The sequence below is a fragment of the Eucyclogobius newberryi genome, unplaced genomic scaffold, assembly GCF_026437365.1.
Source record: "Eucyclogobius newberryi isolate DKJ021-1_F unplaced genomic scaffold, fEucNew1.0.hap1 SCAF_7, whole genome shotgun sequence".
Lineage (NCBI taxonomy): Eukaryota > Metazoa > Chordata > Actinopteri > Gobiiformes > Gobiidae > Eucyclogobius > Eucyclogobius newberryi.
The window spans coordinates 22164013-22187812 of record NW_027316389.1 but is presented as its reverse complement, the minus strand read 5'-3'; the positions used below and the strand labels follow the sequence as shown (position 1 = coordinate 22187812).

Here is a 23800-nt window from a genome sequence, read left to right as displayed (position 1 = left end):
GTTTTCCTTAAAATACTCCCGTTTGAATTCCTTCTATCCCGACAAGGACCAGATAAACCAGTTTCTCCTTCTCTCTCAGCCTGTCTTCTCACTTGAATCATTCATTAACAGCAGCAGATACAAGCCCCACCCTCTACCTTGCCCAGCCCCCACATTACATTTCACCTGTGCTCTTTGATCCCATCGAAATTACGCACGCATTAAGCCAATCTCTTCCTGGCTTTACCCTCCGCCCCTCCCTTTCAATCAATGGCATGTGAGAGCTGAGCAAATACCCCCTATGAGCATCACAGAAAGGCCTGGAAAAGACCTGTAAGTTAAAGAAAATGACACCTGTAGACACAAGAGCCCTATCAGCTTCACCACTTCGCATGTGGCAGCAGCAGTGATTTACACCCTAACCCTTATACCTAAATGTGTCATGACAAGAGAAAGAAAGAACCACCAGCAGGTGTATTCCAGGTAAAATCCTTGTTAGTTGACATTATCCTCGGTTTTGCCTATTCTACAGTTGTCTGTGTCTCAACACAAGTGAACAGTGCATCTAGTACATGAGCAAAGTCTATGACAAGGCAAGCAGTAATTAACTCGGCTATTATCTGATTTGGCCTAAAAGAAAAACTTGGCAAAGTACTGAACTTAGTTAACAATTAATTATCTTAAGTTTTTCAATTATAGTCCCATCTATAGCAACCCTGAATGTTGTAGGGCAATTTCGTGGATCCATGGGCCTTGAAGCTGTGTGTTATAACACAGTAATAACAGACCATATATTTAATCATATTTTACTTTTTGTTTTCGTGTTCACATACATTTTCTGAGGAAGCCCATAATAATGCTTACCTAGACCAATGTAAAGAGACTAATAGTAAGGAAACAAAGCAAAGTCCTAAACAAACACAGCCCTGCATATAGAGGACATGTCTTCTAGCTCACATGAGCACCCCAAGGCTCAGTGTACATCCCACAAAGATGAGATGAAGTCAAAGCTGACAGTTCTACATATGAACTAGGCTGAACTACAGTCAATTGCTTCCTGGTCCCGCCAACAGTGAGTGATGTCAGCCTCTGCGCGCGTAGTTAGGTGTGTACCTGTTCCTCCTCAGAGCCGCTGTCTCTGTCCAGCTCCCCGATGTAGTACTGCTCCATCCAGCGCCGGGCGTTCTCCGAGTGCCGGTGTGGGGGCCCCTCCATCTCCTTGCGGATGTCCTTCCCCGACCGGCGCATTATGAGCGCTTCTCCTCCCGGGTGCATCCTTAGGAAGTTGGTCACATCATACACCCTGGTGCCCAAAAGCACCCAGCAGGAGTCCTTGGTGCAGTGGCGGGCCACCTCCCTCTCTGTGAAGAAGCGAGGGGACGTGGACGGAGACATCCTGAGGTTCACAGAGCCCACCTGACCTAAACCAAACTCCGGGGACTGCAGTGTCCTCCGGGCCGCAAAGCTGAAAAGAGTGACTTCAACTTCACAGATCACACCCAGTCTACTTGAGTATTGACTCTATGAGAGGGGCGGGGTCCTGATAGACACTTTCACGTTCCCCGAGAGGCTGGGACAATGGGACAGCGCCACAACTCCCTGTGTTTCTAAAGCCTAAAAGTGGAATTTTATCAAGCAAATTCTTCTCTCGTGTGTTTGCGATGTTTTACCACAAACAATAGCTATGCGACTCAAATTATTTAAAACCACCTTCTATAAAATTCTATTCTGTTCGATATAAATCCCGTAAACCGTGAATGTGTCGCTGGATTTGGACGCACCTGTTGCTCTCAGCTCAGACCATGGGGCGCAGACTCCATCAGCTGGAACCAGAACGCGCTTTCCATTTAAACGTCGACTTAACTTCACAGCAATATTCTACTTCAAACTTCAGCTGCAAGCTTTGACGCGGACAAAAGATGTCATAAGATCAAACTTAAGGTTTTCCAGCTGGTCCACGGAAATAGAGAAGACGCGAGCATCTCTGTTTGCGTCATTACTAGATAAATAAAGTGTACAATTCGAGGCACGTATCTAAAGAGTCCAAGTGTAAAAAGAGTATTCGTGTGGACTATAAACACGTGTGTGCGTTATCTCCCTCAAACACGCGAGCGCCACTGACATGATCTGATCCCGCGGTTTATCTTTGCTTAAAATGCATGTCATAGTCTTGCATTCCTTATTTATTTGTTAGTTTTGAGGTCAAATGGGCTAAACGCGCACTTTTGCTACTTCTGCGTGTTTGCCATGTGTCAGTGTTCTGGGAGCAGACCTGAATTAGGACGTCAAGTTATCCGAGAGCGACGTCTTGTGTCCGAAGTGAACTTAATGATTTAGACCAGGCATGTCCAAACTAGGGCCCGGGGGCCAAATGCGGCCCTCAAACCAATTTCTGTTGGCCCTCCAGCTTCCTGCTATGTCGGCCCAAACAACAAAAAGTAGTACTTTTTACTGTGGAATTGGGAAAATTCAGGCATATTGATGTCATACCAACCTAATATTAATGTTCCAAGTCTAATTCAAGGTGTGGAGGCTCATCACAATTACGTCAAATGCAAAATTTCAAATGATTCACTTTGTCATTCAACAAATTCGACATTGTCAAGTTGTTTGTGGCCCTCTGCCCCGATTAAGTTTCAAAAGGCGGCCCTTGGTGAAAAAAGTTTGGACAGTATGATTTAGACCAAATATTGGTGATGCTCCATGATCCGTGTGAAAGTTACTGCAACTGGCCGATTTTCAACTTGGAAACTTGGTTATGTGTGGAGATCAGCCGTATGACCCTAGAAACAGTCGCAGGAAGTCTTTAGGCTATTTCATCAATATCTATCATATTTATTTTGCTCCAAGGGAAGTGGCTTATTCTTTTCGCGCTTTCTCATTATTTTGGACTGGAAGTGTCTGCCATTGGACTTATGAACCTGCCACTTTACCAATTATTCACTGTTCACCTTTTTGCACTATTTCCGGCCATCTATACATTTTTGTGTACATACATACTGTTGTGGAAAAATATAATCTGGCCTTTTGCTTTTTAATTTCAATTCTATTTCAACAAACACACAAAGTCAACAGCCTGACATAACCCCTCTTTGCCTGGAAATTCACATGTCCGTTCCTCCTGGAGTGACTAGGAAGTTCCCCGTTTTGTTTCACACTAGGACAAAGACAGCAAGACCTGTGAATTGAATTAATGCAAATGTTATGTACTGTCTCCTTCCTGGAAGCCCTGTTCCTGTTGTGTTCCATTTGCTCCTTTTGCCCCTCTGTTCCTTTGTACCTGAGAGACCAGTGACTGGTAACTTTCTGTGTGTGTGGGGTCATGTGACTAAATGTATAAATAAGGAGGACATGGGACAGGAAGGAGATTCTGATCATGTAATGTACCAGAGAGAGAGAAACACCTGATTAAATCACCTTAACATTGAAACAAAGCAACTTGCTTCCTTGCCTTATTTTTGCCATTACAATACATTTTTCATTTTATTTTATAAGTGAATTCTTAAGTTATGCATGCCTTTTTGATTTCATAGACTTAATAATAATAATAATGATAAACAATAATAAAACAATAATAATAATTAAAAATAATAATAATAGTAATTGTAATAGTTTTATGTTGCACCTTAACGCCTTACAAAAAAATGGATGACACAATCTGCAGCCACGCACAAGGACTGGACTGACATTGTAACAGTTCCAGAAAATAGAAAAAGAAATATCACATTTGGACTTAATTTGGAAATAGACGTTTAGACTGGACTTTTTGTTGTTGTTGTTTAGCGTGCCGTGACTATTCTGTGCTACTTGTGTTTCTTTCTGTATTGTTTACTGCTCTCAGGTCATGTTCTATGTTTTTGTATTCTTTGTACGCTTTAAAATAAAAATGAAATAAATAAAATGACCTGAATCTAGGATCAGAAGCAATTTCCAGTCAGTTCCAATTAGGTTATGTCTATATCCCATGGCCTATTGTCAGAGACTTCCACCAATTTTGAATTCATGAGCTTGATTAGAGGTTAAAAAACCTCCAGCAGAGGGTAGAATAGAACCAGGAGAGAGGGAGCAGGCATGGTGTCTGTCTCAGCGAGTGAAAGTGGAAGAGTAGGCTCTCATTGAATACCAACCCCATTGACTAAACACGTTTTGTATCATCAACATAGGCCTACTTTATTTTATTTATTTATTTACATTTTGGTTCAATTAATTCAATTGTATCTTGGCACTGAAGAATGTTGCTTATTTATCTTTGTAATAAAAATATATGACATTTGACATTTTCTAAACTTGAATAAAACTTTTTTTTTTTAAATAAAGGAACAAAAATAGACACACATTTTTCAACATTACCAGAGAGCAAAAAAATGTAAATTAAAATACAAATAGACATCAACTTAACATAAATTGTAGTTTTTCCTGGCCGAGAAGGAGGGTCTAAGGACAGAGAACTCTGGGACATCGTCCCTCGCCACCACAGACATTGTTGATTCATTTCTCATTGTGGCCCTCAGAGGCAGCTGTTGTTGTGAATTTGGGCCTTACAAAAATAAATTGATTTGATTTGATTTGATAAAAAGGTTTATTGACAATGACCCTTGGATGAGAGTCGAAATGTCTAGTTTTTTCTAAACTGAGTCCAGATGACTAACTGAACCTTTTTCCACAATGGAACACTCCTGGACGAATGAGGCACTACACCGACATAAAAAGAAACACAATCATTTGACATTTAATTAAAATAAAAGTCCCATTTGGTCCCAAGTCTATCAAATTTTCTGAATTTGTCTAATGTTACTATGTCAGTCCAGTCTGAATAATACCTCTCATTCCCAACCAGGGCTATGGGGACATCTGGGGTTTACATGAGCAGAGGGTAGGCCTGCTTGGATTTAGAGATTAAACTGAATTTGTGGTTCTCAAAACAAACTTTGGGAACCACAGGCCAATGCTATAGCCTATATGGAAGGTGCTCAAGAGTACGGTCATAAACCTGCCTAAACTAAATTAAAAGTAGACTGCAATAAAATCAATTGTTTTTTTAAAATACAATATGTAGGCCTACCTGAGAGACGAGAGAGTTACTGTTTCATGTCAGCTTAATATAAAGTGTTAACTCATCCTCTCTCCGTTTGTTTGGCCCATATGACGATAACGAGGCGCGTTTGTTGATGTGGTTTTGATTCGCTCAGGTGTCTTTTTGTTTTATCTCTATTGTACTCCTCTTATTGTCCTCTTTTTCCCGTCAGTGGTACATGTAACATGGCACCGTCAGATCATGCATCTCACAGACGTCACATCACAAGCCAACAAAGGCCCCCAGCTTGTTTTCACCTCCCATAAAATACTTTGTAATATAATATAATACTAGTTTTAATCAGAACAAATACTATATTTCTTGATTAGATTTTTGAGTTTTTATGATTTTATGCTAAAGAGAGTAAGGGGCTGGATGGATCTGGAAGAGACAAAATGTTTACATTGCACTGGCTTCAGCCTCAATGCCTCATTTGGTTATTTAGGCCTCTCTGTTCAATCATAACACAAAATGTGCAAACTGTGAACACTAAAGGTGGTCTTGGTGTCGCCTAAAACTAGTAAAACAGATTACCTATATTTCATATTCTACATTTTTGAAGATACCAGTCACAATAATTAACTAAAATGTTTACCAATTCAAGATATGGCCTATTCTTGTCATGTTCTGAATTTAAAAAATGTATGTAAAAAAAGAAACATAATTTTTGTTCTTTGGTTCCTTTACTTCCCTAAATCACAGCTCTTTCTAATTATATCCCAATACAAAGGAGGTCTTTAATAATACAGAGGAGTGTTGGGTAGCCTGCGTTTGAGTGTGTCTGTGTGTGCGAGTGTGTGTCTGTCTTCTTCACTCTGATTGGCTGAGGTGTTTGTCTGGTCATGTCATGTCTGTTCGTATAAAAGGGTCTACCTTGTTTTACTTCAAAACATTTGACTATGGCTTTCGTTGTTCCTGTAAGTATTTGTACCTTTTTATTTTAATTAGTGGATACTATGGAATTCTAGACTTTTTGTTTTAGCTTATGGTGGCTCTTTATGTGTGGGACTACATTTTATGATGGCATAGTGGTCCCTCATGCCTCAAAAATGTAAATTTAAAAATTGCCCTATGTTTCATCCCCAGAGTTGGGTTTTTCTGTGTGGGATTTGAATGTTTTCTCTGTGGCAGCTGCAAAATCAGACTCTGAATCTTAGGTACTTGGTTGAATTCTGTCTGATAACATAAAATATGAATTAGAACAAATACTTGCAATACTCATGTTTTAGTCAAAGTGGAAAAGTAATTTGGGGTAACAGGTTTATATATTTAAGTTTACACCAATTTTATTTTATATTAATTATCATAGTTAGCTGGTTCTCTCTTCGCCGTGCAAGGCATTTGGATGTGAAAGGTTTCAAATATAGATTGTCATGTACAATGATGCGTACTATGCTGGTGTGTTTATGCATGTACAAACTGTGCGTGGGATCGAGTGCCACTGCTGCTGTAAATGAATCTGCTCTGGCTGATTGTGTTGTGAGATTGAACTGTTAAGACAGGAAGACAGCAGCTTGTTGTCCACTAATTAAAAATGTGTGTGTGCACACCGTATATACATGTGTGGTATTGTGAAAGATGCACCTGCATCATCTAGACAGTATAGACTCATGAGTAACATGAGTATGGTACACTAGTATCTTTATTAATGGCCAGGGCATTCAGGAGCTAAATTAAAAAATACCATCATATTTTTGGACCCCCTTGAAAATGAGGGTCCAAAAATATATCTCAAATTTAAAATATCAAAAATCATATGGATATTTTACAAAAGTAAAATAGATTATCAAAACGACCCATTTCATTGCAGAAATCCCCTAAAATGAGATCTGTTTGTCTTGTCTCACAGTGTGCCTCCTATTATGGCCACGGTAATGCAAATAGGAGGCCGTCCAGAGGAGACTACCTGTCCATGTTCACGCACCGTGGGCCGCGCTTCACGCCTCAGCCGCGCCTGTCTCACCACGACCCCAACATGACCCTGAGGCAGATCTGCCGCATGCTAACGGTCATGAAACAGGTCAAAAAGAGGGAGAGGGCCGCTACTGCCGCTGCCAACGCCGCTGCTGCCACCAGGTGAGTCCATCTAACTCTGAGATGGTGAAAGTGTGGAACAGAAGGACAGAAAGCTCAACATGTTATGACATTATGCAGTTAACATAACAGTTACACTAACCCTAAGCAGAAAGCCCATGGCGCATATTCAGGTACAGATTTTTTTTTATTGTCCTGACTGATAAGTTATAAAAGCGCAGCTGATGAGCTGTACAGCTTTTATGACAGTGTGGTTGACTTGTGCGCTATAAAATCAGAATGTAAACAAACCACACTGGCCTGAGAAAACAATGCAGTCGTGCAGAGCAGTCTCTCGGGGACACAAACTGATTGTTTATGCATAAACTGTGTGTTTTGACCAGTGTGTCCATCAATCAGGCTGATTATAGGTAAATTATTGATGAGATAATAAGCAGACCTTACTTACCCTTTGAGTGGCCTGTGATCACACTATGCTCCGACAGGGCAGGCCAGGGGAACAGGAGTCGCCTCTGAATAATTCACTGTCCCGAGAGTTCTTCTCATGTCTCTATTGTTGTGCTTGGCTTTGCAGAAAGCAGGCCTCTGTTGTCCAGGCTCCAGCTTCTCCAGGATCCAAATGTGACAAAAGATGTGTTATGAACGGTGTCCGGTACAAGCGCAGTATAAAGCGTGTTGGCTGACACTAGGCCCCCCGAAGTCCCGACAAGCAGCGTCTCTCAGTGACATGGGAAATCAGCCTTAGCATTCTGCAACGAACGTATTCAGAAACGTTTTCTTGAACAAACAACATCAATCCAACACAGACAGGACATCAGATAACATCCCGGAACAATCAGTTATAAAATCAATATTTGTTTTCTGTTTGTACAGCCCGAAAGTGTTACAAACACTATAGAATTGCTCATTGTTGTGGAGTGTGGAGCATCCAGGCTGTTTTACATCTGGACTAACCAAGAGGTTCACTGTGTTCCAAATTATTATGCAAATTATCTGCAACTGCAAAAATCTGATTTTGCCAAATAGTCAATATAAATGAGTCATCAACCATAAAACATTTGATGTTATAGAACAAATCTTCTGATGATAAAAGTATTTTTTTCAGTAGTTTTAGACCGACAGTAGTTGGAGTCTTGACAATGTATTGCCTTCTGGAAATTTCTGTGAAGTACTGAAACATATAGCCCTTTAGAATAATTAATTTTGTTGCTTCTTATTGACCTTTACAATATCAGATCAGCTGCTCTACAAAGAACACATTTTGACAAAGTTTTAACCTGCACTTGATCAGAGTAATTAAATCAGATATAAAGAGCTCAACTCTAAACGAGAGCAGTCCAGTGTGGAAACTCCAGCTCAGCTTTAGGAAGAGAGCGAGACTGGACACCTGGACCATGAGATCGAACTGTTACTTGTGTTGGTCAGACAAGTTGGCCCTGCTTAATCATTCATGGGCAGGATGTAAAAGGTCTATAGGTCCAGGCCATGTGTGAGCGTGGAGCTCAGGAGTCAGGTTGTAGAACAGGAAAACACAGCTCTGGTTTCTGTACAGCCCTGAAGCAGATACTTTAGCCGCTCGCTTACACACAATGACTACAGGAAGGCAATTGTGGGGTGACCTGTAAAAGGCCATGTTGGTTCAAATCAGAAATATAATTTCAAAATATAAATTTCCTAACATGGTATTAGTTAGTACACACACTCTAGAGTATTATTTTAAACATTTACCTTGCATGTGGAGTAAAAACGTGGAGTATGAAAATTTGGCACCCTAAGAACCAGTGTAAAAAGGTGTGTGGGGCAAGTGTTAAAAGTGTTACTACTAGACTCCAGCATGTGGCATGTCCTGGGCCTGTATGAAATTAGGATTTCAAAAATTGATTTCCTTTGCCCCAACGGAACCGTTTGTGTTAGTGTATGACAGAGTACCTAAAAAAATATTACACAGGGATTTTATGCACGTGGAGGTAATCAAAGATCATTTTAGTTTTTTTTTTGTCCAAAATAAACTTTTTGTATGATGGCATTGCTTTATACACTATGCTTTACATATACCTTTAAATTTGGTGATTTTGAAGAGAATGTACCTTAGCACAGGATTTCTTTAAAAACAAATTAAAAGCAACGTTCACACACATTTTCATCTAAATAAAAATTATTTATTTTCATTAATAATATTAACATCGTCATTCTATCTAGAGAGTCCACCATGCCACTTTCTGAACTGGAGTAGTGCTAAGACATCAGTGTGTCTGTTGGGTACAAGAGGAGGAGGGGCTATAGGCGCACGCTCCTGTTCATTCTCCATGCTGCAAACCAAGACGACCAGGAAAGAAGTATTGTCTTTAAAGTCCTTGTTGACCTACGCGAGACGGAGCAGAGATAAAACCACTGAAGGAAAATACGTTTGGGACAGCTTCGAGCTCATTGGTCAGACTTGTAGACAGGGAACCAGGACAAGCCAATCACAGACGGATACAGAGGAGGAGGGCGTGTTCACGTGTCTGTGCTTAGACTGAGGTGTGTGAAGAAGTGTGCATCCATTTGTTCCATTGTCACTGTACACTTGTCAAAGTTACTGTCACAACTGGGTACAAAGTTGAGGCAACAGATGAACTTGTCCTCTTCTGTAGAGAAAAACACAACAATAACCAAGTTTGCAATTAATACTGCAAAAAAAAGCTCATACTTTTACAACAACATTGAATGGTGATCTTATTCTGCCTCAAGTGTTTCTACTTTTAGAATAAAGGGTTAGGGGATGCGTGACAAGTCTGTATCAACGATGCATCAACTTCAATAGCTGAGATTCTCTACATACAAAATACTGAAAATGCATGTCTAGCTAACCAGGCTAATTCAAAATGTGTCTCTTTTGTAATTAATGACGATCAAATCTTGTCCTGATCATTTACATTTAGTATTGTCCATATGTAGTTTTGGTTTAGTTCCAACTGGTAATTTCAGTCAGCCTTTCATCTTTTTTGTTCCTTTCATGACTGACAGTAACACTGTTTGCACAATTATTAACATAATAAATGGAGAAATATTCCCATAATCGTGCAGTCCACATGTGAAATATGGATACAGTATTACTAGTAGTAACACATGAATAAACAGCATTGTGTTAAGAAGGTAGACAAAAATAACTAACCCATGTTTCATCGAGCTGTAGTGTTGCCACTGGAAACAATGTTGTTTTCAGAGTTTGAAAGAGACTGCTCCTTTACCACTGGATCTGTAAAAAAGAACAGGCTTTTGAAATATGCTAATGTAAGGATGCATATTGTTAATAGTTCTCGTCTTACAGAAGTATGGATGCTCCATGGCCTCTGTGGCGGTCAGTCTTTGTTGATGATCGTATCGTAGCAGCTTGTCCAGCAAATCCAGAGCCTCGGGGCTGACCAGGTGCTGGTTCTCTGTCTGCACAAACTGTTCCCACCGCTTCCTGCTCTGTCTATAAAACAAAAACACTTATTAGATTATTTCTATATTTTATCTGTGTAAATGTCAACCATCTGAATGTATTCGGAGCACCGTATTCAGTGACACTTACTGTCCAAGCAGGTCCTTGAAGCGTGGGTCCAGTTCAATGTGGTATTTTCGTAGATAACCGAAAAGCTCATCTGTTCCTAGCACTTTGGCAATACGCACCAGCTATGGAAATGCATTTTGTGTCAGTTTAGAATTCAAAGCTGATGGTAATAAATAGCTAATAACTAAATTAACCTTAACAACATTCTTAATTAGTTCATTTATTGGTCCCCCTCAAGAGAAACTGTGAGCTTCTCAAAACACAACAGACATAACATTTCCCAATAACAAAAACACCACAGTCACAGTGACAGTCCCAGAAAGCCAATAAACGCGCACAAATCATCTCCTCAGTTTCATTATTTTTTTTCACAGATACAGGAACAAATGAATTCCTGTAACTACTGTGTTTGCACAGGAGTGTACCATATTCCAATGTGTACGAGTGTTTATGCGTGTGCACTGTGTGCTGTCCGATACAGTCCAATGGATCTCCAGTTTCAATCAAACCGGAGATCTGCATTTTAAATTTCAGGTTGAATTTCAAACTTCCAAACCAACAGGGTACAGGGGGTTCTACCAAACAAGCTTTACAAATGTCAGTTTGACTTTGAACTTAAAGGCGCAATGGACGATTTTTTCAGCGATTTGAGAACGCAGGCGGAAGTGCGCATGCGCACTTACCCATGCAGACCGATACAACACACACGTGCGTTTGTTTATTAGCGCAACGGATCGCATCACTCGTCTCCCGTAGATTTCCGTCTTTTATGAGTCAACTCGAACAGTCTATCTCCGTCTTCATTTTGTCCCTTACACTGAGGGAACTATATTATGATAGATCAATGCGCTTAGACACGCGGAACCGTGCTGCTCTCGGGGGACGAGCCGCACGCGGCTGCAGGTGAGCGGTAGGTGCGTTTTATGATTGATACGTGGCAGGACTAATCGGCAGTCCACGCCACGAGGAAATAAGACTCAGATTTGGGCCAAAAAAATCGTCCATTTAACCTTTAATAACCATAAAAATAATGACTCAGTTTACTAATATGAACAAAGCATTTTGTGGTGAACCCAGTTCAAGTTGATACGTTTTTAAACTGTGTAATATGCAAATAAATGGTATTTATTTATTCATTTTATCGTTATTATTTTCCCCCTCCATCCCTTGTTGGGAAAAGGGAGGTTTTGTCTATGGGAGTTTTTGTTTATAAGAGTTCTTCTATTGAGAGTGTTTTTCAAACTTCCTATAAGTTATCTGTTCTTTTCCTCTGCATCTACCTACGTTGCAACAATGGAATTTCCCCATGTGTGGACAATAAAGGATTATCTTATCTTAACTTAATACATTTGTTTATTGCATTAAATTGTTTAAACATGAAATGTATTGGGGTGATACCTGATCATAGTTATCTTGACCATGGAAGAAGGGCTCCTTCTGAAAGATCATACTGGCCAACATGCAACCCAAACTCCACATGTCTAAACTGTAGTCATACATCTGCAACACAACATTAAGACAACTGGATAAGAGGGAGAGAATTACATAAATCAATCCTGTTTTCTCTATAATACACTTTTACCTGATAGTCCACCAGCAGCTCGGGGCCTTTGAAGTATCTAGAGGCAACTCTGACATTGTATTCCTGGGACGGGTGGTAGAACTCCGCCAGCCCCCAGTCTATAAGGCGTAGCTTTAAAGAACACACCAGCATTAGCATAAAAAGATTATCTACAATTATCTAATTTGTTTCTGTTCTCTTGTGATTTAATCAATGGCTGATTTAAGATTTATACAATATATTTTATGGCACAGGATTAAAAAACATTTAGGTCGACTGATGCAGGTCTACTGCCCTCTGCTGGTATATGCTACAATACAGTAAAATAAATTGCAACGACTACAACCAAAAATGACGAGTTGTGTCTGACTAAAGAATAAAAGTATCAGATACCTTTCTCAACTGGTGGTCGATCATCACATTGTGAGGTTTGACGTCCCGATGCATGATTCCCATGCTGTGGCAGTAGTCTAGTGCCTTGCAACAGCAAACAGATGCATCGTTAGATAAGTAAATAATGATGAGAGAATGTATGTGTCTAATCACTAGTCAACTTATGCAGCTTGATTGGACTTATGGCTTCAGATATAATAAAAATAGTTTAAACAATAAGCAGTAAGGATTCATTAGCATTACCACATGAGAATTTCTTTATTTTAGAGGGATGAGAAACAGACTAAATATATTACCGTAAATGTGCAAAATGTTGATCATGTGCTGAGTAGCATAGACCAAATCACACATCTGAACATAAACTTATATCGGGTGTTAGCATAAGCCTAAATGAGGGCACGTATATGAAGCAGTGTTCTTTTAGCGTCAACAGTGAAGTGCTAAGGCTGCAGTCTCACCTTCAGTAGTTCATACATATAAAAACGAATATCATAATCTGTCAACTTCTGGTACAGCTCCTGCGGGAACAATAAACATGCATCAAGGCCCATTCTGTGGGGAAAACTGTATTCATCTTATCCTTCTAGCCCCATTATTTCTTGTCCAACTGAATGATTACTAGGACACAGCTGACCCCCATGAGCAGAGCAAGCATGCAGCACAGAGCAAATTATATTTCAAGCCTCGAAATAACGGGCCGGACACGGTCAATGACCGGCGCAAAAATCAGTTTTGACCGACTCGAAAATCAAGGCTCCGGACATAATGACCGACGCTAATTTTTCGCCGTTATATATATTTTTAATAGGCAAAAACAGCGCGGTGAACATGCCCAAAGCGATTCCTATACACAAACTCGGGCGCACTATACTACAGTCCACGATTATTGCTGTAGCGGCGTAAGGCAGCGGAGCGCATGTGCCCGCGCGCAGCGCACGTGCGGAGCGCTAATCATGGCAGATAAACAAAAAACTGCGGCTGCAGGACACTCAAGACTGAGTGTCACTCTCAATAAATGGATTCATGATAATCTTGCTAAGTTTTGTGCCCGTGACTGGCGAGAGTATGATGAGAACAAAGGTCTTGTCATCGCTCTAAAGTGCAAAGTCTGCCATGAGTTCTGTAGAGAGATAGAATCCCTCCGTTTTTTTAAAAGTTATAACAGTGCAAGGGAGTAATATATATTGTTGAGTGACCAGTTTTGACGTTAAAATTATGTTAAATGATAACGAGACATTATTCAAAGTTAATTTTTCAATAATGATGTTATTTTGTTTTCCTTTCCTTGTGACCGATTCAGAATTAGCCATGACAGGTACCAAATGATCGGTACCTGTCATGTTGACAGGGACGTAAAAATAATTATTTCAAGGCTTGTACCTTAAAGTCTGTGTTGTTGATGCATTCAAAGACGAGAGCTGGAGTTCTGGACTGGAGAGTCGACACAGACAAGAGATAAAATCACAATCAAGATCATTCATTAATGATTCAAACCAATTATTTTGGCCAGTGAATTTGATTTTGAAATAAAAAACCCCAAAAAGAATCAGCAGTAAAAAAGGATAGTTGATTCTCACACTAGAAAGAATATTGTGGACTTCAAAATCGGTCTGTACATTGTTTTAAAAAAAGAAACTCGATGGCCTGGAAATATTCTGCCTCTGTATTTTTCAGATTTGGAAGGTCTTTAACATGCAGACTGGTTGGAGACTGTGTGGAGGAGGTGCTAAAAATACTCAGAGCAAAAAAAAATAGAGCTTGAGGAATGCCCACATTGAACTAGAATGAAATAGCACACAGTGAGAGTAAAGATCCACCAGTGTAGTTTGGTTAGCATTGAGTAACAACAATAACTAAATAATAGTTTTGTAATAGTAATAGACCCTCAGAATCCCCTAATGAGGCAAAGTGATACAGAGCACATACTTACACAAAATCACATGCAGAGATAGGTTTGCACATGCTACATGCTTTTCCTAGAATCTAAACTTTATTAATCTGAGGTAAAAAAATAGATTTTGTTTCCGACTAATGCAAGGATTTGAGAAACATGCACTACAAATAAGCTGCTGTGATTCAATAGTCAAATGTTGACAGTTTGATTTACGGTTACATCTGAACATACAAACAGGAGGGGCAGGTTTTGGAGAGACAAGCCCGCTCACGGCCAGTATGCATGTTTTTCCATGGAATCATGTACAGCAACGAAACCGACTGCAATGTAATAATCTCAGATGCATAGGTTTGATGCAATAATGTGGAACATTCCAGGCAACGCAATAACACAGAGGTGGGTAGAGTGGCCAAAAACTTTACTCAAGTAAGTTTAGATGGACAAAATCTGGCATTTTCAAAGGAAAGACACACAAATTAGGAAATCGATATCATATCTGAAGGAGCGGAGCAAGAAATACTAATGTTAGAAGATTGTAATATCAACAACAAAGATATTGTCACTTGTAGAAGTTACAGTGGGAAAAGTAACCAAACCTTTGACTCGAGAAAGAGTACTGTTACTTCAATACATAAACTGAATGTATAGTGAATATAACGGTTCATTTGGCTACACATTTCATGATTCTCAAACAGATCTGGATAAAAGCTTTTCATTGTCAATGGTATCCTTATGCTTCGATCAAATGTACAACAAAGTGAAAAACTATCATTCACATCATAGGAAACTGACTTTTTCCACAAGAGTTGGAACTAAAATGGTTCTCCAAATGCAAGTAGATGGCTTTGGCATCTTATCAGGCAAACACTCACCACGGGGTCTTTAACTGTGTCCACCAGACGGATGATGTTGGTCCCACCCCTCAGATTTTCAAGGATCTTGATCTCTCGTTTTATTTTCTTCTTCTTTACTGGCTGTTATAAAACATCACACAAGACAGCATGACACAGTTAACCTCAGAGGACGTTAAATGTAAAGAAACGTCCCAAAATGTGAGTGAGGCCCTGAGCTGACTCGGCTGCTGCACCATCCGCCTGTCAATCTCTGCACATACTCTGGGCCTTTGAGGGGGCCATGGTTACACTATCAATGGGCCTGACAGGTAATTTGACACTGCCTTTGTTTAAGAGCTAAGCTAACTGGCATGTTTACGGCGTGAGAAACATAGTGGCAAAGACTAATCCATGGATGATCAAAATATGTGACTGTTTTATTGATAGTAAAAGTTGAAACAGCAGAAGAATGAATGTTTTTATTAATGAAAGCATCTGTAGCAACATAATGTTTATTTACCATCTTGAAACTGTAACTACAGACATCAGCACACATGATCTGCATCATTACCAAATGACTCAAAAGAAATGAACTGGACTGAAAGTGACGTACCTTTAGGATTTTAACCACCACTTTCTCATTGTTTGTGATGTTTATGGCCTCAAATACTTCGCTGTACTTCCCTCTGCCCAGCTTTCGAACCAGCTGGTAGTCTTCCTGGTTGCTATAGGGACAGACAGAAGAGGAAAAGTGTGAATGTGACGAAAAAGGAAATATTTCTAGTTACAATGAGCAATTGAGCCATGGTCAGGCTGCTCACATGATCACCATGACGAAGGAAATGCACTTAAGTGTTAATTTGGAAGTGAAGACAGGACAGAGACAGAGACAGACACAGAAGCAGTCTCATCACACTCTTGGCATGAATTGATTTTATTTTTTTGTTTTCATGTATAATCTCTTGATGGTAGCTTAGGTTAAATAGCAAATAACAACACGTAAACTTGTCCCTGTACTTAGGCCTAAGGATTTAGTGTCACAATCAGGGGGTCTCAGTCACAACAACTTCAACTAGTTCCAAGTGGTCTTTACAAATAAACACTAGGCTAGTAGACAGCTGACACACTACCACAGCCATGCCTGTGTGTTCAATCAGCTAAACTAAACTAAACGGTGCCGTCATATAAAAACAATACCGGTACTTACTTCCAGTTGGGAACGTGGGCCTCATAGTCCCAGTACTCCCGGCTTTTCAACGTGTTGACATCTGCGTAAACACGGGACTTGCTACCAGCCACCGGACCCGGCATGGCGAGGGCCTGGGGCGCAGTGGGCGCTCTGGGGGGCTCACACTGAGGAAAGAGGCTGAATAACGGATCTGTGCGTGTGCGATGGAGGAGAAATAAAACTGTCCTCCTTCTGCAACCCAAAGGAGGTGGTGCAGATCCAAAATACGATTACGTCTTGACCAGGGGGGTCCCCAAAGAGTAAAATGAGTCCAGCGATGCTTTATTAGAGGTTATTAGCGTAATTAACCAGAGACGAGGAAAAACAGGGGCCGAGGTAAGAGGGAACACAGACCCTCAGAAGGCCACGAAAGAAGAGGAAAATGGGGTTGCTGCGCGGAGAATCCGGAGTACCGTAAACCAAACGACTAAAGTGTTCATATATAACTAGAAGATGAAGGGTCTCTTGGTGGTCCGGTGTTCGCTATTAATCAAGAGCTGATGTGAAGGTGGACGCCGGGGTCGAGCAGCAGCAGCAGAGGGGGTGGAGTAGCCGACAGATCGATGTTGTTAGCTAATGTTAGCCGCACAGCTCAGGAGAGCGGGGATGTCGCACAGACGGAGAGCGCTCGGCGCCATCCGCAGTGCCCGCTTCATGTGCGGCCGAGGAGCGGGAGAGCGGGGCCACGGGGGCGGGACACAGGAGCCGTGTGTGGGGCCCGTGTTCAGGGGTTTCTGTAGCGCAGACCTCCCGTTCGTATGGGAGCGAATTACGATTGAACAGGAGCGAGGTCCCCGGAAGTTAAACCAGCTGCCCGCCTGTGTCAACGGTGCTGCCGCAGACTTACTACAGCGCTCTCTAGTGACAAGGAGTGTGTCTGCACCACTCACTGGATTAACGGCGGCGCGCGGTGCCCGCTCCCAACACTAATTCTTCTTAGGGACGATTAAAGATAATTCTGCTTCTTCTTTGGCGTTTTATGTCGGTTCGAATCCAAGTGTTAAGTTGCCGCCAGACTTTGTTGTTTAAGACTTCGTTCCTTACCCACAGACGTCTTAGACTTTATTCTTTAAACTTTAATCTTCTTCTCTATTCTTTAGACTTTATTCGCAGCCTTATTCTATGGTGTTTTATCACGTACGATCGCTCTTCTTCTTCACCTACTGTAGTTGTACGTCTTTAGACTTTATTCGTTAGACTTCATTCTTTAGACTCCACCTTTACAGTGAAAGACGAAAACACGTATGACATCTTCTTTGGTGTTTTATGGCGGTTGGTATCCAAGTGTTACATCACCGCCGTAGTTGTACGTCGACTTTAGACCTTATTCTTCAGACTTCATTCTCTGGACTAATACTCTAGCACTAATTAATTTTAGTTTAGTGTTGTAGTTTTTTTTTCCAGAATGAAAGTAAAAGTTTCCCTTAATTATATGGGTCTGTATAGTAACCGTGTAAAAGAAAAAAAACAGCTACGTATTCCCTTTTTTCTATTGCTCCCACCGTGTTTCTGGTGAATGAATAATGACCCAGTACTAAGAGGGAAACTTTCAACTATTATGTTTGGTGATTGATGGTCTTGTAATGTTTTCAGAATTACAAGACCATCAATCACCAAAAATAATACTTATAATCATCATCACTGAAAACACGGCATAGGCTACAATTACTACAATTCAAAGTAGTTCTAGTAATTGTAACTATTTTGTAGTTTGAGTAGATCCATGTGCCATGATCACTGCATGACAAAAACACTAGACTAATTAATTTTGGTGTTTGTCAGGATTGTAGTTTTTTCAGTTTGCAGACAAACTCAGCAATGTAAACTAATGGGAAACTTTTAACTTGTCATTCCGAAAAAACTGCAAAACCGACAAACACCTAAATGAATACCGCCATGATCATTGAATAACGAAAACACTGCATACTCTACAAAGTAGTTCTAGTAGTTCTGGACCGTTGCCATGGTCACCGAACAGAACAAACTACTACTACTATTCCACCACTAAAAGATAGGAAAAATTGCAACTTTGACAAGAAAACCCGAAAAAAAAAAACTATAAGACCGAGGAATACCAACATTAATAGCAGTAATTATACAAAATAATCCTTGAATGACAAAAATCGGACAAGAACTTGATCCGTCAAATGGTCCAAAAAACGTGTAATTTATTACACAGCCACTCAATTGAAATGGATCAGATAAATACCATAGTGTGGAACATTCCAGGCAGTGATACCATCTCCATGGACACAGGCGGGTGGCAGACCCTCCATCAGAAATGTTACATCGTTTTAAGTGTTGTGAGTGTTGGGTGAACTAGACCATCACTGATAAAAAATGAACGTATGAATTATGAAAAAGGTTTTTTAATGCCATATGTAACTGAATGCTACGTCATAAAGATCATCTTGAATACACATTCTGCACATACTTTCAACGTTACAATGTCTTCTTTTCCAAAATTATTCATATAAAATAAATTTTAAAAAAGAGTTGAAACCAGTTTAATAGAAGAAAGCACAACTAACACAGAAGGCATGCAAGACGACTCAGGTGAATTGGCAGAAGATGTTTAGGATGTCTGGTGTCAATATAGAGAAGACAAAAATCATCTACGAGCAACTCTTGTGCCTTCAGTAATACCAAGACAACACTGGCACTGGGCACTAAAGTGTCTTTGGTTTCAGACTAAGACACATTTATTGGTCAATATTAAAACATAATTCTTATTAGTTAGAAATAAACACTTGTGACCAATTCTATTTGCACCTGTTAATACACATACTTTAGGAATAAACAAGTTAATACATTTGTATAGACAGCATTCTGGTATATGTAGGAAAAGCGTGGGCCAACATACAGACGTTTGATCTGTTTGTCCTAAAAAAAAAAGTTACGTAAACAAACATTTAACTGGATTCAAATGGCATCCACCCCTTATTCTAAGAGACAAAATTCAAAGGACACAGACTCCCAGGACAATGTTAAAGAAGACTGATCCCAGACAAATATGTTAAACCATCCTAACTAGGTACGCTCTGTAAAAACAAACAAACTATTGGGCTAAATACTACACTTAACAGCACAAAATGTCTCAAATGTCAGCATCTTCTGAACCCAAAATGCTAGGTGCCTCTGTTAAGTTTTACTAACAGATTCATTACAAAGGACTTGGATTATTCCCTTAAGATCATTTACTTTCTCTCTCACGCACACACGCACACACAAACACTCACACAAACACAATTTCCTGCTAAAGATAAATTTAAAATCTTTTGTTAAAATAACTTGGCTAATAAAACGTATAAGTGGGAATACAAAGAGTGCAATACAATACAACGAATTTTAGTTGCCTCATTTTGTCAATGAACAAATCGCAGTTCAAATCAACAGTATGTACAGCACAGCACAAGTGATACAACTTCCAGGCTCAATATGTGCCTCAATAGTTTGCTGTTGTGTAAAACCATCTTCAAGGACTTTCAATGTTAATACAGCCTTGCCTGTAGTGATAGTCTTTAGTGTTTACAGTTATATCAGCTGCCCTTTGTGCACCATGTAACTTTTCAGGTGGAGGATCCCCACTTTTGTCTCCATGGAGACACTGCTTTGCCTGGAATGTTCCACAGAATGGCATCATCCCATGGGTTTCAGAATGCTCAAAATCTAGCAATTAACAATTCAAAATAAAATATATATTTTGAAGGAGCAAGTGTCCTCAAACCTGAGCTGGAGGCAGGTCAGAATTATATGGTAGAATTTAGTTTAACTGTCATATGTTCATCCTGTTGTTTATCTCTTACTGGGCCTATCCAAATGAAACAAAAACTGGCACAAAGTCCAATTTCTTCTCTGTCAGCTCATATGAATAATACATTTTTTTTGCTTCAGAGAGTAATGCCATTGTAACTTATTTATTGTTAGGGTTGAAAAATAAAGTAAAATTAAGTTCTAAAAAATAAAAGTAATTATTATTCAATTCCAAATATGTGCTTGTTGTCAGCTGAAGGGGCTTAAAGCCTTAAGATGGATATGGCAATCACAATCAAATAATAAAGGTTCAACATTTTAGTTGAATTGTAGTTAGTTTGTAGTTAAAATCAGTGAATCTCCCATGGAATTAAGGGAAAGCAACTGAAATTATGACAATATAAAATTCTGGAACATGAACACAATCTATTAGGGATCTCCATGGACACAAGCTGCTCACAACAAACATATTTTTCACAAACATCTCCATGGAGACTATTTGAGACTATTTTTGTAAAGAATATTACAAAGTGCAGCTTTAAACCTATATTGATTGTAAAAAACAACTTTTACCTAAACCCTAAATAAAATATTTCAGTCATAAAAATACCAAAAGATAAAAAGGACTGGAGTTATGAGGAAATATGTTGATAATAAAATGTATAAGTTATAAAACATATCAAGACATGCATGAGGAAGTTATTTAGTGGACCTGGCCCTAAATAATCAGCTTTAACTTATGGTCGCCAGAAGGTGAATAACTAGAGAAGCAAAGTTAAAAAGGACGAATGAACAGTCAAAATGTGGGGGAAAAAAACAGTACTGTAATATTGGGGTAGATACAAAAAGATCTCACATAAGAGACTAAATTAAAAAAATATTTTACTGGATTGAATACTAGGCTAACTATTACCATAGCTAAAGACATAATGCATAAAACTGTACAGGGATTTACACCTCTAACTCTATGAAGGGTAGTTACAGGCACTGTGACACAGGGTAACCACCTCCATCTGCTGTGTGCTGCACTGTGTGGTCCTGCAAGGAGTTGATGTCACTGAAGCGCTCCCCACACCACACACACTTGAACTGACCCTCTCTGGTGTGAGTGCTTGCATGTTTGTTGAGGTGCTCACGCTGCTTGAAACACTTGTTGCAGTGGTCACACTTGTAGGGCTTCTCCCCAGTGTGCACTCTTTTATGTCTGTTCAGGTCAGACGAGTATTTGAAGCGTTTTTCACAGTCTGGACACTTGAGCGGCTTCTCTCGCGATGGATCACATCGGTGTTGCACAAAGTCTGAGGAGGACACAAAGCGCCGGTCACAGAGCGAACACTTCAGTGGTTTCTCCTGGCAGTGCGAGTTCTGATGCCGCTGTAATGTGGAGCTCTTCTTGTAGCTTTTACCACAAACATCACACTTATACGGTTTGTCAGGGGAGCTGACAGGAGACTCACCACACTTGTGTCTGAGCAGATCACCAGACTGGCTAAACTCTTTCTGGCATGATCCGCATTTGAACAAGTTGTCCATACCGTGGACATGCTGATGATAGAGGAGGTGAGAGGGCTGCATAAAGCACTTGTCACACAGGTTACATTTGAATGGTCGATCTGTGGGGTCTTGATGCGAGCGCCTGTGACGCACCAGAGCGTACTGCTGCTTGAAACTCATCTGACACTCATCACAGTGGAAGGGCCGCTCTTCCGAATGCGTGCGCTCGTGCTGACGAAGATCAGATGGACGCTTGAACCCTTTGCCACAAGTCGCACAACGAAAGGGCCGAGAACCTTGTGGATGACATGGATGGTGAAGGAGCTCTGCCGACTCCTTGAAGTGCAGCTCACACAAGTTGCATTTGAACAAGTGCTCTCCAGAGTGGACATACATGTGACGAACCAGGTGGGAGCGGTGCTTAAAACTCTTCTCACAAACTGCACATTTGAATGGCCTTTCATTGCTATGGGTCCGCTGATGATGTTGTAGGTGTGACGACTGGCTGAATGCTTTATCACATATATCACATTTAAAAGGCTTTTCTCCGGTGTGAACGCGCTCATGTCGAGTCAGTTCAGACAAATGTTTGAAGCCCTTCTGGCACACGGAACACTTGTATGGTCTGTCCCGGGCCGACGGGAAAGGAAGAATGGACGAGCTGCTGCTGGCTGTACAATCACGACTAGAATGATGAGAATGTTTTTTTGAAGTAGATGGTGTAGCACTGTCAGAGGAGCTGGGCCTATACGTTTTCTCACAAATGGAGCACTTCATTGGGTTACTGCTGTTATGGGAAGAGTGATGCTGGGCTAGAGACGTGAGTAAGGAGAAACCCATTTTACATACGCCGCAGACAAAAGGCTTCTGTTCGACCTGAACACACTGATGTTCTAGCAAGTCAGTAGCTTGATGGAAGATCTTCAGGCATTGTGTACACTGGAAAGATCGATCCTGTGTGACAACACACTGGTGCTCGTGAGGATTGGAAAGGTGAGAAATATCATGACCGCACGCTCCACACTTGTTTCCTGCTTCCTCCTGAATAGTGCGCTGAGGCTGGGCTGGATGCTGCCTCAGTGCTTCCTCCTGAATAGTGGAGCGCTGAGGCTGGGCTGGGTGCTGCCTCAGTGCTTCCTCCTGAATAGTGGAGCGCTGAGGCTGGGCTGGGTGCTGCCTCAGTGCTTCCTCCTGAATAGTGGAGCGCTGAGGCTGGGCTGGGTGCTGCCTCAAAGCTTCCTCCTGAATAGTGGAGCGCTGAGGCTGGGCTGGGTGCTGCCTCTGCTGTTGCTGTCGCTGATGTCCGTGTCGTTGTCCATGCTGCTGTTCTCCATTGATCTGTTGATTGTGCTGGCTGCTGTGAAGGCTGTGCTGAGACGGAGGCTGCTGTTGAGGTACGGGCGGAGCATCTTGTTGAAGAACTATACCATACACAGCACAGCCCAAAGCGTTCTCTGCCCCCGGGGGAATAGTGTGAACCACTTGAGGTGGGGGAACTGCATGTTGCTGCCAGGCCTCTGTCATGCGGCTTCGGCTGTAAGGATTCAACTTGGCAGAAGGCGCAGCCCAACTAAAAGAGGCACAAAGGGCAAATTAGGTGCTGTGCAAAAAGGTGTTCACTTATATATATTTATATAAAATATATAATATATAATACAATTATTTAAAACTTACTCCATTTTAGCAGATCGCAATCACTTGTGATGCTCAGTGCGCACTTTTTGGAAACAAAAAACAAAAGCAGAAGAAAATAAATAAAAGGTACTGGGTGATCAATGATTCAATATCTGAATAGACACAGAACACGGATGGTTGGAAAAAAATACATGGGACAACATCAAAAATGACTATAATAAGACCAAAATACTATATTTTAATAGGGAGTATTTCATACGTGGATACTCAACACAGAGAGGGCGTGTTTTCTAAAATCATAATTAACGTGATAAAAAGAGGAGTTCCTTAGTAACGTAGGTGAAAAAAAATTAAATATTTTGAGATTCGCGGCAAAAGATGTAGAGC

At 40.6% G+C, this 23800-nt stretch overlaps 3 protein-coding genes across 4 annotated transcripts in view; all 3 read right to left on the bottom strand.

Moving 5' to 3' along the window:
* fa2h (fatty acid 2-hydroxylase) overlaps window positions 1-21726 on the bottom strand; it is a 43351-nt gene extending 21625 nt beyond the window's left edge. Inside the window, exons 1-2 of one of the 2 annotated variants that reach the window (XM_072434386.1) lie at window positions 21723-21726; window positions 1093-1441 (exon numbers count right to left, since the gene is read on the bottom strand). In XM_072434386.1, the coding sequence (XP_072290487.1) occupies window positions 1093-1374 (282 nt within the window). In that variant the 5' untranslated portion in view covers window positions 1375-1441; window positions 21723-21726. Of the gene's footprint in view, window positions 1-1092; window positions 1475-21722 lie in introns of those variants that run through there. The other variant, XM_072434385.1, reaches the window with a different exon arrangement.
* On the bottom strand, window positions 9225-17313 carry csnk2a2b (casein kinase 2, alpha prime polypeptide b). The gene is made up of 12 exons (XM_072434902.1): window positions 16511-17313; window positions 15917-16028; window positions 15343-15444; window positions 13957-14007; window positions 13035-13094; window positions 12577-12660; window positions 12205-12315; window positions 12021-12122; window positions 10644-10744; window positions 10396-10544; window positions 10242-10325; window positions 9225-9714 (listed from the first exon to the last, which is right to left on the bottom strand). Exons 1-11 carry the CDS (start codon window positions 16612-16614, stop codon window positions 10249-10251), a joined length of 1053 nt encoding a protein of 350 aa, XP_072291003.1. The 5' UTR covers window positions 16615-17313; the 3' UTR covers window positions 9225-9714; window positions 10242-10248.
* znf319b (zinc finger protein 319b) lies at window positions 18890-23491 on the bottom strand. The gene is made up of 2 exons (XM_072434384.1): window positions 23453-23491; window positions 18890-23348 (listed from the first exon to the last, which is right to left on the bottom strand). Exons 1-2 carry the CDS (start codon window positions 23455-23457, stop codon window positions 21263-21265), a joined length of 2091 nt encoding a protein of 696 aa, XP_072290485.1. The 5' UTR covers window positions 23458-23491; the 3' UTR covers window positions 18890-21262.
* Window positions 23492-23800: the final 309 nt, after the last annotated feature.